Source organism: Canis aureus, chromosome X, assembly GCF_053574225.1.
Source record: "Canis aureus isolate CA01 chromosome X, VMU_Caureus_v.1.0, whole genome shotgun sequence".
In the NCBI taxonomy this organism is placed as follows: domain Eukaryota; kingdom Metazoa; phylum Chordata; class Mammalia; order Carnivora; family Canidae; genus Canis; species Canis aureus.
Genome location: NC_135649.1, coordinates 106640552 through 106659271, shown reverse-complemented (window position 1 = coordinate 106659271; position 18720 = coordinate 106640552). Strand labels below are relative to the sequence as shown.

The 18720-nt window shown below is 41.9% G+C and overlaps 1 protein-coding gene across 5 annotated transcripts in view; it reads left to right on the top strand.

The window, feature by feature from the left end:
- Nucleotides 1-18720, top strand: part of PHEX (phosphate regulating endopeptidase X-linked) — a 209922-nt gene that overhangs the window by 4289 nt on the left and 186913 nt on the right. For 4 of the 5 annotated variants that reach the window (XM_077890216.1, XM_077890213.1, XM_077890215.1 and 1 more), the window contains exons 3-4: nt 4128-4196; nt 12473-12634. In XM_077890216.1, the coding sequence (XP_077746342.1) occupies nt 4128-4196; nt 12473-12634 (231 nt within the window). Of the gene's footprint in view, nt 1-4127; nt 4197-8101; nt 8260-12472; nt 12635-18720 lie in introns of those variants that run through there. The other variant, XM_077890217.1, reaches the window with a different exon arrangement.

Here is an 18720-nt window from a genome sequence, read left to right as displayed (position 1 = left end):
CGAAACGTCCTACTCCTGCAACTGAACCTGGGGCTCTCAGAAACTTTCCTGAGATTTCTCAGCACTTGGGGTTCAGACATGTGTCCTATCCTGAAATTCAAAGATATGGGCATGCCAAGGAACTACATACTATGTGGGAAGTGAGTACAAAGTTAGACTATTGGGGTTTTGCAAACACTCCCAAACATAAAAATCCAAATGATGATTGTTTATGTAAAAATAAACATCGTTTTAATGATGTTACTGCTGCTCAAAGCATTTTGAAATTCCACCGTTTAAGAACTACTAGATTCTGAGGCTGTTACATCTTGGTTGGAATGTCCTCAGTGGCAGCACATCTTTGTTCCTGGCGAGGAGATGATTCTTTGGAACTCAGCTCTAAAGTTTTTAGAGCACAGTAAAATTCATGAAGCCAAGCAATGCTATGGGTAAGGGGGCCTGTGTCAAGCAGGAAAAAATAACTGTAGTGTGCCCAGTAACCTGGCTCTTACTGCAGATTTCTAAGAGGAGTTCTCCTGGTGTTGGAGAATAGAAGTGTGGCCTCTCTACACCTTCACTGCTCTGTGCCGTCTGTGGACTGGCAGCATCAGCACCACTTGGGAGCTTGAGCTTCCCTCCCAAGACATATGGGTTCAGAATCTGAATTTTCATAAGATCCCCAGGTGATTCATTAGCAAATTAAAGTCTGAGGAGCCTCGCTCTAGCTGACCACGTCCACTTGGATGTATAGATATTCGGGGATGTTTGCTTTCAGATACACGCACATTCTTTTGTAGGTTTCTGTCAAACATCTCTGCACCATTTCAGACTTCCTTCCCACCCCCCTTCTTCCCTGCTCAGCCCCCCTGGCTCTGCTACTCACCTCCACCCTGCACTCAGCGAAGTCCTGGTCTGAAAATCTCCAGGCACCTGCAAGGCAATGCCCTTTGTGACAATATTCTGGTTAAGTCCTCTTCTCTTCAAGGCGCTTCCTGGTTGATATTTTTCTGTCTGTCCAAATTGAGGCACATGCCTGCAATTTCTAGCATCCCTCCTTACCCCTTTGTATATTAGGCTCTGGGCTAATCTCTTTCCTAAACCTTAGTCCTTCTACAGTAAGAGCGACTGCCACTAGCCTTGGGGTGGTCTCAGAGAAGCTAGAAAACTAGAAGTGAAAATGGCAGGTATAACCATACGCCTATAACCAGTTTATTTTAACGTGTCCTTTCTTCTCCTCCTCCTTCTCCCCACCCCCCAGAGTCTATTTCTCAAATGTAATAGTTGGCAAACTTTTTCTGTAAAGGGCCAGATAGTAAACCTTTTCAGCTATCTGGGCCCTACAGTCTCTGTTGGCGCTACCTGACTCTGTTGGAGCAAGAAAGTAACCACAGACAAATATGTACACAAATAGGCATGACTATATTTGGATATAATTTGATTTCTGAACACTGAAATTTGAATTTCAGATCATTTTTACGAAATATTATTCTTCTCGTGATTTTTTCCAACCACTAAAAAAAATATAAAAATCATTTTTAGCTCACGGTCTGTACAGAAACCAGCAGTAGCCTGGACTTGGCCCATGAGCCATAGTTTGCTGACCCCCCACTATATGGTCATTCTCAGGCTGTTGAACTGTGGATGAAGTTCACACTGCATTCTGAAGTCATTTTTACTGGTTATAGAAAAGTCTAAAATGAGAAACCAAACTGCTCCTTAAGGTTTTTTTTTTAAAGCATCTAACCAGTAAAAGGTAACATTTTCTTTTTTTATATTAAAAATATTCTCTTTGTTGTCCCACTTTCATTCACCCTCACCTTCACATTATCTGGGCTTGTTGATTCTTATTTATTTGTGGGATCTTAATCCCCCCATGGACATACTGCTTTTCCTTGAGGGGTTAGGTCTGTCTGCATCCCAATTAATTTAATTTAAACCTCCTTTTTACTCATATTCAGATAAAGATATCTAGTTCTGCTTCCTTAGAGGGTTGGGTCAAGAATTCTTTTCCATGGGAAAAAAAAGAATTCTTTTCCATGAAAGCAATTACCCTTTAAATTACCCATTTTATTAGCTTTTTAAAAGAATAGAAAATAGAATAAAGCTAGTATCAAGATGGTACTGTCCAGAATCATAACAGTATTATTTATAATAAAGTTTATTTTTCCATTATAAAAAATAACACAGGCTCATTAAAGACCTTTTGGTAAACACATAGAGGTGGACTGAAGGGAATATGTCCCCCATGGTTCCATCACGGAATGAAATATTCCATACTAATGTTTATGCTGCACATTTATATTTTTATCTAATTTTTCTTTGCTCTTTAAAGAAATCAAAACACATCTTTATGCTAAGATCATTCTTTTCTTTTTTTTCCTTTTCTAAAAGATTTATTCACTTTAGAGGAAGAGAAAGAGAGCGCTGGGGGGGGTTGGGCAGAGAGAGGGAGAGAAGCAGACTCCCCACTGAGCATGGAGCCCAATGCAGGGCTTGATCCCACGACCCCAAGATCACAACCCGATCTGAAATCAAGAGTCCGACGCCCAACAGACTGAGCCACCCATGTGCCCCTAAGATACTTCTTTTCTTAAAAATAGACCTGAGATGTTCCATAGGCAATTTTCTTGTATCTGTAATATAACAAAGTAAAAAGGTTGTTTGGAGGATGGCTGCAGAGAAAAGACCAAAGAAAAAGCAGGCTCCTCTCAGAATATGGGTGAATCTAGAATACAGATCACCACACGGGCAAGAGATGTACAGGTCTTCCATCTCTAGCAGAAATATAGGTATCGCCATGCTTTCTGCTTCTCATCTGAGGATGCCACAGAAGGCCTTGTCTCCCCTTCACCCCCCACCATCCATCTCTCCACAGCCGGATCTCCAAATGATTCCTTATTTCTGCTCAGAGAGTACAGCATTAATGAATTTCCCTTAACTTCCTTGGTTACCAAAAAAAAAAATATTTTTGAAATCTAAACTCACATCTGCTAATGCCCAGGTGCTGCCTGGAGTTTACAAATAGGGCACCCTTCTGTACTTCTGCAGAAATCCATTTAGATAATATTGCCAGCCAGATGGGGAAAATTAAGCCATTGGTGAAAAGCTAATTCCATCTTGCAGAGTTTTTGTTTTGTTTTGTTCTGGAGGAAGTAGTTGGAAGCTTGGTCCACAAGCTGCATCTGTCTGGTAGCTAGGCTGAGCTCGGTGGGAGGAGAGTATGTGAGGTATAGGGCAAATCATGACTCTCTTGCTAGATGACTGAATAATATAGAGTGTATGCCCCCCCCCCCCCCGCATCTATGGATGGTTTAGATAAGATTCAGAACTTTAAATGCTACCACACATGCTATTTTTTCTCTTTCCGGCCTGGATTTGCTCCAAATGACATAGTTGTAAGGTTCTTTCCCCACACCCCCATCTCTAAAACAAGAACATAGTTGTAAACAAAAAGAGTGAAATTATGAGACTTGAATCATAGATAATTGGAGATGGAAGAGACTTTAGAGATCATCTAGCCCAGTGGCTCTCAAATTTGTGCATCAGAATCACCTGGAGAGCTTGCAAAAATGCAGATGTCTGGGCCTCACCTCCAGACTTTCTGATTCAGGTCAGCAATAAGGCTCAGTAATTTGTCGTCCTTTTTTTTTCTTAAAGATTTTATTTATTTACAAGTGAGTGAGAGAGAGAGAAATCAGGAGCAGAGGCAGAGGGAGAAGCAGACTCCCTGCTGAGCAGGGACCCTGATGCTAGACTCCATCCCAGGACCCTAGGACCATGACCTGAGCCAAAGGCAGACGCTTAACCGACTGAGCCACCCAGGCACCCCAATAATTTGTATTTCTATAGAGCTGCCAGGGGAGGCTGCTCCTGGTATCTGGGCACCCCACTCTGAGAAGCAACGGTCTGATTGCACACACTCCTCTTATATTTTAGAGAACCGAATTTCAGAGCAGCCGAGTCTCGCCAAGGTGCTTAGCTTGTGACCGGTCTGGTTCCGTGGCACTGAGCCAACCGGATTTTTGAACGTGTCAATGCTGAGAAGGATGAACTGATACCAAATGTCTAGCATATGTGCCTGACTGTGGGTTACCTGATGGTGGTCTGCTACAAGCCAGTCATTTCTTTATTTTGGTTTGTTTTTTCAGTGAGTCAAGGTTTCTTAAGTCTCCAAGCTAAACAGGAGTACTGCCTGAAGCCAGAATGCATTGAAGCTGGTAAGTCCGTTTTCCATCCTGTGTCAAGTTATCATTATGGTACCTTGGGGAAAGGAAGGGAAAACAGGTGGTATTTTTAGTATTCTGTTTGCTTGAGGTTTACCAAGTACAAAATGCAATTTTGATGAAATTTTAAGTTTACCTTCCAGTCTCAGTGTGAAGTTGTGGAGTGTAGGTTTCCTGTTTTCTTCTTCCTTGCAAAAAAACAAAAAACAAAAAAAAAAAAAAACAAAAAAAACCAAAAAACAAAACAGCTGTGCGGTATTCCAAGTCATCATTAAGGAAATCGGGAGGGGCTTGGGAAGCCAAATGACTTTTTCTTAAGACTCGAACAGAGAGACCGTCAGCCTTCCTAGGGCCTCAGCTGGATATGGGTCCCTATTTACCCTAAGGAGTCTCTGTGTATCGTTTGGTCCATAGGTTCGATCTGTCTGCATCTGAGCAAGGATCCTCTAAATCCCTGCCTCCACTGTCGCCTGAAATCACTCTGGGTCCTTCCAAGTCAAACTTTTCTTGAGATGACCATGTATGAGTGGGTACTCCACAGTTAATATGAGTGTTGAAAGTTGCCTCGGTTTTGGCAGAGTTATTATATTCCCTCTATAAGGAAATAGGGTTAAGGCCTAGATTTGCAGGACCCAGATTGCAGCCCCCTTCCCATTCTTTAAGTGGGCTTAAAAATAGGAGCGTATTTTCCAAGGGGAAAGTCGTAAGGATTAGTTAAGCACATGGCCCTTTCACTTTCGGGCTTAAGGGTTTATTTTATTTTATTATTTTTTAAAGATTTTACTTATTTATTCATGAGAGACAGAGAGAGAGGCAGAGACACAGGCAGAGAGAGAAGCAGGCTCCATGCAGGGAGCCCAATGTGGGACTCGATCCCAGGACCCCAGGATCACGCCCTGGGCCGAGGGCAGATGCTCAACTGCTGAGCCACCCAGGCGTCCCGTCCTTAAGGGTTTAATAAATTAATTTGCCCAATATTTATTCCACGTCAGGCACCGACTCAGCAGTGAAGTTGAATGACCAGGTAGGGGAAGTAAAGACTCTCACTAAACACAAGGTGATTAATTTGGAATAAAAATATTGGCTGGTGGTAATGTTATGCAGAAAATTAAAATATTCAAGTAGAAGAATGTGATAGCAAGTGACAGGATGGCTAGATTGAAAAGTCTGAGGAAGGGACGCCTGGGTGGCTCAGTGTTTGAGCATCTGCCTTTGGCTCATGGCTTGATCCCGGGATCTGGGATCAAATCCCACATCGGGCTTCTTGTGGGGAGCCTGTTTCTCCCTCTGCCTATGTCTCTGCCTCTCTGTTTCTCATGAATAAATAAATAAAATCTTAAGAAAAAAGAAAAGTCTGAGGAAATGATGCTGAAATGACCCTGAATGATGAGAAGGGATGTGTTTTGTGAAGATCAAGGAAAGGGCTTTCCAGATATGGGGAAGAGCTGGGGCAAATGTCCCAGAGCCGAAGAGCTTACTGGGTAAGGGGCAGAGCACATGTGATGAGGGTTAGTGGGGAAGCTAGGTGCCAGCGAGGGTGGGTTTTTCCTCAGTGTGTTCCAAAGCTTCTGGAAGGTTTCAGTAAAGACAGAGACATGATCTTATTAGCATTTAAAAAGATCTCTCTGTGGAGACCTAGGCTCACTTTTTGAGCGGAGAAGAGACCATAGGGAGCAAGTTGCAAAGAAGGCAGGAGGTTATTTTGGTGAGCCAAATGAGACGCGATGCTTTCTTGAATTCTAGAGATGGAAAGGCAGGGTGTAGAGGGTTTAGGAGCCAGAGGGTTGCCGAAGGATTTGATGTGGGTTGTGAGAAAAAGCAGAGAATCAAGAGTGATGCTTAGATTTTTGGCAATGGCAGCTGCTGAGATTGAAAAGACTCAGGTGAAAGAGCTTTTAAATCCAGAGGTCGGGATCCCTGGGTGGCGCAGCCGTTTAGCGCCTGCCTTTGGCCCAGGGCGTGATCCTGGAGACCCGGGATCGAATCCCACGTCGGGCTCCCGGTGCATGGAGCCTGCTTCTCCCTCTGCCTGTGTCTCTGCCTCTCTCTCTCTCTCTCTCTCTCTCTCTCTCTCTCTCTGTATGACTATCACAAATAAAAAAAATTTAAATCCAGAGGCCTTATACAAAGGTAATGGATTAGACAATTCCCTCATTTTTTTGGTCCTATTTTTAAGTGGTCAAGATACAATTTTTACCCAGGCATTGTGTTAAGTGATTTACACGTGTCGTCTCATAAAATCTTCCTAAGAACCCCATGATGCCAGTGCTCTCCCCAGGCCCAACTACAGATGAGGATATGGCGGCTTCTGGAAGCTAAATAACTTGCCCAAGGTCACGTCCTGAGTTAGCTACTAGGCTGGGCTTCAGGTTCATGTCCCTTGCTCTGCATCAGTGCTTTGGTGTGATGAGGCGGAGCCGCTTAACTCTTTGGCCTTGGTCCTGTCTTGCTTTCTTCTAACAATAGACCTACTAGTGTCTGGTGACTAGATGACCCTTTCAGCTTCTCCATCTCATCCCGGGAAGGTTGAGCACGATTCGGGGCTTCCCGTACCTTCCCTGTTTCCAGCTTGAGCAGCTGACCTCGAGTTTCCCCCTGGAAAGATGACCTGAAGTAGAGTGGGGCACCAGGTGGGGCTGTCAGAGGTCATGTTTTAGACTTCATGTCACCTTGTGATTTTGCTGAGGTTGAGTCCTTGCAGGTGTGTGAAATTGAGACTTTTGAACTAAAAAATTTGCAGTTTCAGTTTGGGCAACTTTTTGTATGGAGAGCCACTTACTATAGGAGTTTTGTCTCTTTATTACAAATCAATAATGCAAGAGTAAAACTTACAGAATGCCATTTGATAATGTCGCCTCCTGCCAGCTAGTGTGTTTTGCCTTGCTGCCAGGTTTTTTATTTTCACATTGGTGAATGGCTTTCTAATATTGAAAAAAATACTGATTTTTTTTTCTGTTTCTGTGACGAAAGGCTCACCAAGGATTCAGCCTCTTTAGTGTAACATGAGCCTCACGGTGCTTAGGGGCCTGCAGAACAGCTGTTAGGTACACAGTGCAGAAACGTGTCCCCAGGAAGGTCTCAAATGAGAAGCAGCGCAAAGGTGAGGGAGCCGCGCGCGCGCCTGCGTGCACGGGGGGGACGCGGGGGGAGAGTGTGGGGTATGTGTGTGCGTGTGTGCGTGGGTGCATGTGTGCATGGGTGCGTAACATGCGTGCATGGGGCCACGTGTGTGAGTGGGCCTGCGGGATATGTGTGTGCGTGCGTGCGTGGGTGCTTGCGTGCATGCATGGGTGCGTAACGTGCCTGCATGGGGCCGCGTGTGTGAGTGGGCCTGCGGGGTATGTGTGTGCGTGCGTGCATGGGTGCGTACGTGCATGCATGGGGCCACGTGTGTGAGTGGGCCTGCGGGATATGTGTGTGCGTGCGTGCGTGGGTGCGTGCGTGCATGCATGGGTGCGTAACGTGCATGCATGGGGCCGCGTGTGTGAGTGGGCCTGCGGGGTATGTGCGTGCGTGCGTGGGTGCGTACGTGTGTGCATGGGGCTGCCTGTGTGAGTGGGCCTGTGGGGTATGTGTGTGCGTGCGTGCATGGGTGCGTACGTGCGTGTATGAGGCCATGTATGTGAGTGGGCCTGTGAGGTATGTGTGTGCGTGCATGCGTGGGTGCATGGGGCCGCGTGTGTGCGTAGGCCTGCGGGGTATGTGTGTGCGTGCGTGCGTGGGTGCATGGGGCCGCGTGTGTGAGTAAGCCTGTGGGGCATGTGTGTACGTGCGTGTGTGCGTGCATGGGGCCACGTGTGTGAGTAGGCCTGTGGGGTATGTGCGTGCGTGGGTGTGTGCGTGCGTGCGTGCGTGGATGGGGCCGCATGTGTGAGTGGGCGTGCGGGGTAGGACTTCAGAAGGTAGAAGCGTTTGCGTCCTGGAGCGCTTCCGAGCAGGTGCCACCCCTTTGTCAGACTCCTCCTCTCGGTAGCTCTGTTTCCCGTTTCCTCCTAATTCCTCTTTCGAAGTAGGAGGTGGAGAAGGACAACAACGAGGAAGGACATGCTAATCCCAGGTAAGGGCAGACGGGCTGACTCCAGTTCGCAGCGTGATCTGGCCACTCAAAAGCCACATGATCCTGGGTCAGTGAAACAACCGTCCTGAGCCTCCTGTTTCCATCTGTAAAGCGGGAGCACCGTTTTTACTTAGCATGTGAGATGTGAGAATAGAAGAAAATAAGGGTGCTTGTTGTGGTACTAATCCAAGTCCACAGTGTGTGGTTCTTAACCCCAGACCCAGAAAACATCCTGTCAGCTGGCAAGACTGGACCTGATTTCAATTCCTGTGATGGCAGAGCTAGATTCTACCTCATGTGAGACTGTTGTGGACTTGGTTTATCCCACTTAGGAAAATACGCATACGTTTCTTCTGGAATTATTAATGTGCTTGCTTCGGGAGTGCCACTCCAGACATTGCTGGGGGTAGTATATCATCCCCCAGTGGTATATGCACTGTATTAGCTTTCTAATATCTGAAAACCTATGAGCTCTGAAAAATCTCGCAACTCAGGAGTTTCACATAAGTATTTGTGGAATTGTAATAGCAAACGTTTGTATGTATGGTTGCCACTTTAACTACATACACAATGTTCAGGATGCTCAGTTAAATTTGAATTGCAGATAGACAACAACTGCTGTTTTTGTGTCTGTGTCCCCTGCAATGTTGGGTACGTACTTAAACTATAAAAGCCATCAGTGATCTGAAATTTGAATTTCAGTAGGCATTCTGTATTTTATCTGGCAACTGTATTTATTTGTCAATGTGCCTGACACTGTTCTAAACACTTCGCATGTATTTACTCATTTAATTCTCATGAAGATCTTGTGGGGGTACAGTTATTATCCCTTTTTACAGATGAGGAAACTGAGAGGTTAAGTAACCTGTCCAAGGTTACATAGCTTTTGCATGGTGTTCCCGGCATTTAAACCCAGGTGGTCTGGCTCCAGATGATGCTGTACTTTCTGAAAAGGGCTTACCATGATTCCTGGCACAGAGGGAATTCTCAATATTAATAATGTTACTATTACCACCACCTTATCCTTAGAGCCCTGATTGAACTTAAGAACTCAGTCTGGTACATGGGGTGTGGTGCCTCCATCTCTATATAAACACTAGTGGGAGACCCCATAACCACTTACCTTATGTGCAGTAACTTGAGAGAACACATAATCTGACCTTTCATAGTTTTCTTTGATCATCATGTTTCTTTATTAAAACAAGCCTCTTTGAGTTTTCTCCATGGAACTAAGCAGGGGGAAAGGAGTTGTGGTGTCTTGACAACTATGGTCCCTTGCAATTTGAAGTCTCAGTTCCCCGACAGAAAGTGCAGCTCTGTGCCCAGCTGTGAATGATGAATGATGAATGGGGAGGTTGAAACTAGAGTTTTCCCACTCAGTGGGCTGACTTCCAAATTCTGTGTGAGTGATGTATTTCCCCACTCTATGTCAAGGCTGAGGTCAGAGCTGATCTTGCAATTTTGTAGGTACCTGCAAGAATACTGAGGAGATAGAGAGGATACATTTTAGGTTGGGGGCCGGGAGAAGTTTGGGAAGGTGGCCAGAAAACAATGTGCTTAAGTGAATAAAAATGTGTGTGAGGGTTCTTTTCTGTGACTGTAAATATTGTGTGGCACTGAGACTTGTATAATCATTGCCCCTAGGGTGTCACATAGCAGATTTGTTCTGTGGCCACGCAGACAGAATAATTATAAATATAAACTGAAATAAAGGTTTTGTATGTCCTAGCTTATTTGCATTTGTCCTAGCTAATATTGATGATAAATAGTAGCAGCAAGTAAAAATGTAATTGGAGACCATTGACATAATTCACAAAGATGAAAATATTAAGCCAGTTTTAAATTTATCAAACTTCAAAAACTAGTTTTTTATTTCATTTTTTAGAGAGAGAGCACAAGTGGGGGGTGGGAAGAGAAAGAATCTGAAGCAGGCTTCACACTAAGTGTGGAGCCTGACGTGGGGCTCGATTTCCTGACCCTGAGATCATGACCTGAGCTGAAATCAGGAGTTGGATCCTTAACCTACTGAGCCACCCAGGTGCCCCTCTCAACTAGTTTTTTTGCTTTGATTTTTTTTGGGGTGGGGGAAAGTGCTGGAGATTTTGAAGTCCTATAGAAACTAAGATATTTCTCTATTATTCACTTTATCAAGGACAAAAAGCTGTTGAAAATTTTCATAGCAAATCTAGGCTAGAAAAATATCTAGCCTTAGTTTTAAACCTGGAGGACACACGTAACCAAACTGATAATCAGCATATATAAATATATGCAGATTGTACTTCTTTTATTTGGGCAATTCCTTCATATTTAGCTGAAAACTCATTGGGTTTTCATTACTTCAAATAAATATATTCTGGCATTAATTAAAGTGTGAAAATTACTCAGAATGTTTTTTTTCCAATGTTATTAAAATACTGGCTGTCTTTTTTTTTAGTGCATATCTTTTTGTTAGGGTGGTAGCCAGCAGTGATACGACAGTTGAAAGAGAGTTGGAGTTCAGTATTGGGAATTTTGGAATCTTTCCATTTTTTAAAAGATTATATTATTTGAGAGATAGACTGCGGGTGCAAGAGAACATAAGTGAGGGGATCCCTGGGTGGCTCAGCGGTTTAGCATCTGCCTTCAGCCCAGGGCGTGATCCTGGAGACCTGGGATCGAGTCCCACATCGGGCTCCCTGCGTGGAGCCTGCTTCTCCCTCTGCCTGTGTCTCTGCCTCTTTCCGTCTCTCATAAATAAATAAATAAATAATCTTTTAAAAAAAGAGAGAGAGAACATAAGTGAGCACAAGCAGGGTGAGGGACAGAGGGAAAGGGACAAGCAGACTCCCCGCTGAGCGTGTAGCCCAATGCGGAGCTCAATCCCAGGATCCTGAGATCATGACCTGAGCTGAAGTCAGATACTCAACTGACTGAGCCACCCAGGTGCTCCAAGAACCTTCTCATTTTTCAATGAAAGATTTATTTTAAAGCTCATAGATACGTCTTTCAGTATGCACAAGCTTCCTCGTTGACTGTGTTTCATGTGTAATCATGTGTGTGCTTATGAAAGAGGAAGAAATGGCAAATCAGTCGTTTGTGTCTTTCTGTTAATTTAAACATGTACTCAGTTCTGCCCTGAGGCCTGGGTGAGAGGGGCCCCTGCCCTGGGCCCTCATTTAGAATGCTCCACTTTGCTCTCCTCTGGCCATGCCGCTCCCCTAATTCAGGGGCCAGGTCAGCACCCCTATCCTTTTACAACCCAGAATTCCCTGCTAAAGAGCCCTGAACCTCCCTGTAGGGCCCGTGGGGAGGTCTCTTCCAGGGGTTCATTCCTCTGAGAGCTACACTGAATATCCAAGGGCTCAGGAATTCATACCTGGCTTTTGAGGTTTTTATGGAAATATATTGTAAATATATCTTTTAAATATTTCAATATGACCTATGGGCCTCAGTTTCACTCAGATTTTGCTGCAGAACAAACTACCCCCAAACCTTAGAGTCTTGAAACAAGTGATTTATTATTTCTTCTGATTCTGTAAGTTCACTGGGGGGGGGGGTTTCTCTGCTGCTCTTGCCTAGGCTCATTCATACAGCTGCATTCAGCAAGAGGGTCATCTGGCCTGGAAGGTCCATGATGGCTACAGTCACATGTCTGGCGGTTGGTGCCGACCGGGTTATTTTCCAGGGGGCCTCACCTCCTCCAGGAGGCTTCTTCAAAGGGCTTAGAGCTTCATTCACAGGGAGTTAATATGGAAGGTGTAAGGTCCTCTTAAGGCCTAGTTTTGAAACTCAAGAAAAGTTACTACGCTATATTCTGTTGGTCACAGCAAGTTGCAAGGCCAACCCAGATTCAAGGCAGGGAGAATAGATCCTATCACTTGATGGGATGAGTTGCAAAGTCACCTTGCAGAGGGATGAGAGGGGTGGAAGGAAATGTCACACACATCTTTGCAGACAGTTTACCATAGACTCCATTTGTATTCCTATCCCATGCCGTGCAGATGTCAGGGGCAGGCCTGCAAAAACCATTAACACTAATACCACCAAGCTTTTACCCACTCAATCTGAATGCAGTAATTTAATATAGTGAAGCTGATTCAGGGAGTCATTTGAGAGGAAAAGTAAAAGCCAAGGCTTGGGAGCTGGTTGATAGGAAATGGTTGTTTAATTTGGAAGAGAACAGTACATGGTGTTCAGTGCTTGTCATTAATCCTATGATTTTCTTTTTAAATAGCTGCTGCCATCTTGAGTAAGGTAAATTTCTCTGTGGACCCTTGTGATAATTTCTTCCGGTTTGCTTGTGATGGCTGGATAAACAATAATCCGATTCCTGAAGATATGCCAAGCTATGGAGTTTACCCTTGGCTGAGACATAACGTTGACCTCAAGTTGAAGGGTAAGTTTCTACTGGGGTTTGGTGACGCACTTTATAGAGAGCAGTACTTGACAAGAAAAACACAGTTTTGGATTTGAAGCATGCCTGCTTACTTTAACTGTCCTAAATTCATTTCCAAGATTTTTTAAAAATGGAAGATTGAAAGGAAAATTGTGGGATTTCAGTCTCCCAGAGCTCCAACACAAGCCTAGCAGAGGCCTTGTTATGTTTGTATTAGCTAATAATAAGTTCTGCTGAAGGATAGCTAGCATTTCCTTGAGATTGGGAGCACAGGAATAGTTAATGAAAGTTATTTTCTATCAATATACTTATTTGTTGTGTTCAGAGCAAACTTCATCACTTGCTTATTTGTGTCCTGGATTTTCATGCCTACAAAATATACTTAACACCTCATTGTCTTTTGAGAACTTTGGATGACCTTGTATTTGTCATATTGTTCCTGTTAACTTCTGACTTGGCTCTGGGGGGACTTTCTTTTCTCCCATGGCCTCTGTAATAATGACAGGCTCACACACACGTACTCACATATGTGTACATACATATGTGCATGTGTGTGTGCACACTTCAAAAATTGGAAGCTCTTACTAGAGGCACTTCTGTTTGCATTAGGTATTTTTTACTGGTGGAAGGCACTTTAGGATGGAAGCAGGGAGATTGTAAGGCCAGATAAAGTAACTTTTTTAGAAGGCAAAAATAGTTTTTTTTTCTATTTTTGATAGAAAAAACCACATGACACCTAGAGAGAATTTTATTATTTATTTATTTATTGGTTTTATTATTTTTTTTCAATTTTATTTTTATATATTCACTTAAGAGAGAGGCAGAGACACAGGCAGAGGGAGAAGCAGGCTCTCCAGAGGGAGCCTGATATGGGACTTAGTCCCAGGACCCCGGGGTCACAATCCGAGCTGAAGGTAGACGCTCAACCACTGAACCAGCCAGGTGCCCCTACTTTGTGATTTTAAACGATGCAAATTTATCATCCTACAATTCTGGAGGTTAAGAGTCTAAATGAGTTGGCAGGGCTTCTGGAGGCTCGATGGGGAGAATACATGCCCCTGAAGGTGCAAGCCACCTTCATTCCTTGGCCTGTAGCCCCTTATACATCTTCTAAGCTAGCACTGGAGCATCTTAAGATCTCTCTTCAAGCTGACCTCTGACTTCCCTCATCACGTCTTTTCTCTCTTTCTTTTATGAAAAGGCTCTTCTACTTATGTAGAGCGGGCCCTGCTCTGTGACAGAATGACTCTTCCTCAAGATCCTTAACTGAATCTCACTGCAAGGTACCTTTTGCCCTATAGGGTAATGTAGTCACAGGGCTGGGCATGGGGGTGAGGACATCTCTGGCCAGGGAGAGAGCACTATTCTAGTGCAAGAAGCTTCTTGCTCTACTGGTGTGAGGTAGTCCGGTGCCATAACCTGACATTTAAAGCATTGCGTTTGCTTAACTAAACCATCTAGAGCTTTTCTTTTTCATCCAGTGTGTAAAATAATAGGATCTAGAGCTTTTTAAAAAGATATTCCTTATAAGAAACTTTCAGATCAAATGTGAAGTGAACAAGGTATGTTTCCTTCTTTCCACCATTGGATATTTTGGGGTGTTTTGGATATTTGAGACTTTTGAACTCCAGAAAGAAATTCTGAGAAGTTAGAAGAATCATCAGTTTTCTTTCTACTCCATCTCCATTTTCCCAAGATTTTAAGTGCATGAAAATTAAATGTATCAATTTATATATGTTTTAACAACTGTACCTATTGGCGCAGTAATTAGAAACCTGTTGTCAGTTGTAAGGAAAAATGTACTTAAGCTTCACAACTTTTCCCAATATAAATTGTATGGACTTAAATTTTCTGGGAAGACTTAAAAGTTTCATAAATTAGAAGAAGAGAATTTGTAATAAGGTCAGTTTTTCCCTAACCCAGCAGGTGAGGCTCCCGTACTATAGAATAATACCTATTGAGAAAAGAATTTACTAATAAGTATTTCCCTGTATGATATTAATTCACGTTGGTCCTTCATCTACCATTCTGGCCTGTTTCCTGTTTCCCTCCTTTGTCTTTTCTTCCTAGACAGAGAGATGTGTGCACAGGTGCATGTGTGTGCATACACACAATTATGTATGCAGAAATGACACTGACGGGTAAGAAAAAGCTAAGATTTGCAGATGGGTGCTCCTTACATATTAGTCAGAGCCAGAAGATTTCTATCTTCAGGGCATGAAGCAACTAGAATAATTTAAAGCCCTTCCTAGGGGTGTAAAAATCAAAATCAGTACACTGATGTGTTTTTTTTAACTTTTTTTACTTTTTTTATTTTTTGTGTTTTTTTTTCTTTGAGGAGGTTACTGTGTATGAGATCTTTAAGACTTCGTAGAAATAAAACTCAATTGTTGAGAGTCGCACGTGGGTTTTTTGTTTGCTTGCTTCTTTTAAAAATGAAAAATTTTACTTTTAAGCTCATTTGGGAAAGTAAAAAGGAACAAAAATTAAATAGAAAAAGTAAGAAGAAAGTTGCTCCTAAATTCACCCCTAGAAATAACTGCTAATGAAGCAGTTGGCTACACAACTTCCATTTGTGGGCACATATGTAAGACCTCATGTGCACATTCATCTATTGAAAAACCTAGATAAAATCAGGCCTACTAGTCTGTCATGTGCTTTAAAAATGATGTATTTCTCATAGACATAGATAATGTTAATAGATATATTTTTTATCATATATAGCACTGTAATATGTATCCACGTATATTCTAGAAATAGAATCGTTGTATTGAAAGAGCTGTCACAGTTTAATTTTTGATGCATGCATACAACTGAATTGCCCTGCAGAAAGTTATTTCTAGGTCTTTATATATTTTCTTGCTGCTTTAAATGGTAAATCTTCTTCATCAACTGTGTTCTTAAATTTTTTTTTTGTGGTATTGTAAAGTAGGGGTCAGCAAACTATGGCTTGTGGGCCAAATCTAGTTCACTTCCTGTTTTTATAATTAAAGTTTCACTGGGAGACCATACATTCATTCACTTGGGCGTTGTTGATGGCTTCTTTTGTGCCACAGTGGCAAAGTGGAGTAGTTGCTACAGAAATCGTATGACCCACAAGCCTAAATTATTGCCCCTCTGACCCTTATGGAAAAAGTTTGCTAACTCCTGATGCCCGTCGTAAAGTTTTAAGGTATCTTTATTGGATCTCATTAGAACTGTCTTATTAATTAATAGCTTTTTGGTGGTTTGTTTGGAATTTTTTAGATAAGTAGTCCTAAAGTTAAGAAATAATTAGACTTTTTGTCTCTCCCTTTCCTTTTACTGTATTGGCTGGAGCCTCCAGAGCAATGTTGAATAATAGCAATGACACTGAGTGTAATTTTCTTATTCCTAGCTTGGTTGGTGATGCCTCCGCTATTTCCCCCACAGTCCCCAAATATATTTTTTCTTTGTTTTGAATAGGTGTTCTTTATTGTGTTCTATTACTCCTAGTTTGCAAAAAGGCGTTACTCAAGAAAATGTCTTTGCTGTTTATGGAGAGATTCAGATGGAGTATCTCTTTAACTTTTCTGGATTTTCTTATGCTGAATTAACTTTATAATCTTGAAATAAATCCTACCTGTGAATAGTTTATTATTTTCTCTTCAGACTTTGCTAAAGTTGAATAAGCTCATATTTCATTTCAAATACTTGTGTTTATGTATATGACTGAGATTGGTCTGTGGATTTCTGTGTGCTAGGTTTGTTAAACTCTGTTATCAAGAGATCACTGGCCTTATGAAACAAAATGGGAGATTTCCCGTATATTTCTCTGCTCTGGGAAAGACACAATCAAGTAAATCCCAGCTTACAGTGTGACAAGGACTATAAAGGATGAACTCAAAAATTGATCCTGGGGCTCTGGCTTCCAAGAAAGAGAGCAAATGGTCGAGTAAGGTTTCTTTTTAAGTTAGTATTATCTTGTACTAGATGTATGTGTTTGATATATAAAATATGTATTAGTTCTTTAAACTTTTAAATTTAGAGATAATTCAGCCTTAGAGAAAAGTTGAGAGAATGGCACAAGAATGTCCATATACCCTTTATCCAGATTTCCTGATTATTACCAGTTTGTTACATTTGTTTTATCATGTTATTCTTCCATTCTATTAATGTATATCTTATCACATGTCTCTAAGTATACATTTATACATATAGTGAGAAAATGATATATCTATAAAAGTATAGATAAGCAGATTTATAGATAGATATTTTTCTGATTTTCAAATGTGCTGCAGATGACTACCTATTGTTACATATTCTATCTCTGTGTATCTGCGTGTCTCACAGTCTGTGTACCCATCATCCAGCCATCCAGGTAATACAGGGTCATTGTACGTCGACTGTAGGTGAATAACAGGAAGAAACAAGTAACATACGACTTCGCTTATATGTGGAATCTAAAGACCAAATGAACAAACCAAAAAACTAGATTCTTATATACTGAGAAAGAACTGGTGATCGTCAGAGGGGAGGGGGATGGAGGGAAGGGCACAATAGATGAAAGGGATAAAGAGGTACAAACTTTGAGTTGTAAAATAAGTCACAGAGATGAAAAGTACAGCATAGGGACTATCGTCAGTAATACCCTAACAACATTGTATGGTGACTACACTTACCACGTTAAGTGTTCAGTGATGTACAGAGTTGTTGAGTCACTATGTTGTACACCTGAAGCTAATAGGATATTGTATGCCAATTATCCTTCAGTAATAAAAACAAAAAAAGTAAAAACAAGTCAAAAAGAATCTACATCAAGTCCTACCACCCAGTGATAACCTTTTAAATGTGAATATACATATCAAGTTATATGTATATGCCAAAAAGGATCAAATATTCTATTTTTATAATGTCCTTTCATTTGACATGTTAACATCTATTCACGTCAATTAAAATAGATCTTTATCATCCTTTGCCATGACTGCTTTGTGTGGATATACTACAGTTGATTCAATCAATTCCCATGTTGCCATTTAGATTATTTCCAGAATTTTTTTCCCTCATTGTAAGCCACTCAGAGCATGAGTGCTGAAGCTGCAGACCTGTATTTGAATCCTGGTTCCTTTATGTTTCTCCTCTGTGCCAGTTTTGGCCAACTACTTATTTCACCTAGCTCAGTTTTCTTACCTTCCAAATGGGGATAAAAGAACTCATTTCGTAGGGCTTGTGAGGACTAGGGGAGATGACCCTCAGAGATCATGTTTTATCCCAGGCCAGTTCCTGGCATAGAGCAGGCCCTCTGAGAGTAAATGTTTGTTGTCTGTGCCTCCATTTCGTCTCACAGCTAGTTCTAAGGCTCATGAAGTAATGTCTACCAAATGCTTTAAGTTTTATTCTGGTCTTATCGTTTGTAAATATCATGTGCTTTCAAAAATATTGAATACTGTCTAGATCTTTTTCCTCACCCTTGATAAAAAGAGAGAACATCCAAAAATAAAACCCAATACTACCAATCAAAAGAATACCATTTTCTTATGGCTGATAGAGAACACACAGATACGGCTGTCCAATTTGTGAAATAAAATGGATTTGACAGACCTGGCTGATGAAAAATTGCCCTCTATTGAAGTCAGCAACCTGGCTTTGTGGATTTTTTTCTTTAAATGGCATATAAGACTCAGATTTCTAGTTGGAAGATAAAATTATTTCTTATTCTCTCCAAGAAGCAGGTTTTTTTTTTTTAAAGAAGGCCGAATATAGTCATGTGTTTGAATGTCTCAAAATTTCCTTCCCACAAAACCTCCCAAATTTGTCTTCATGTGACCGTGAGGATGACACAGCATGTGTTGCTTATGAACGAGCAGATGAAAATTTTGCAAATGAGCACTTATGAAACATGAGGCAATAAGTGAGATAGAACACTTGTGTCAAACAGAAGACAGATGACTCAAGGTAGGGCCAGCTCATCTCTGTTGTAGAATAGCAATCTTTGCCAATATTTTGTAAAGAAATGCAGTATATTATTATGTTCAAGCACAGACAGTACCAGCAGAACAATAAGATGAAGTAGGGTCTACGCATTAATGAGCAAAGAAAGATGATTATGATTCATAGATGGGTTATTT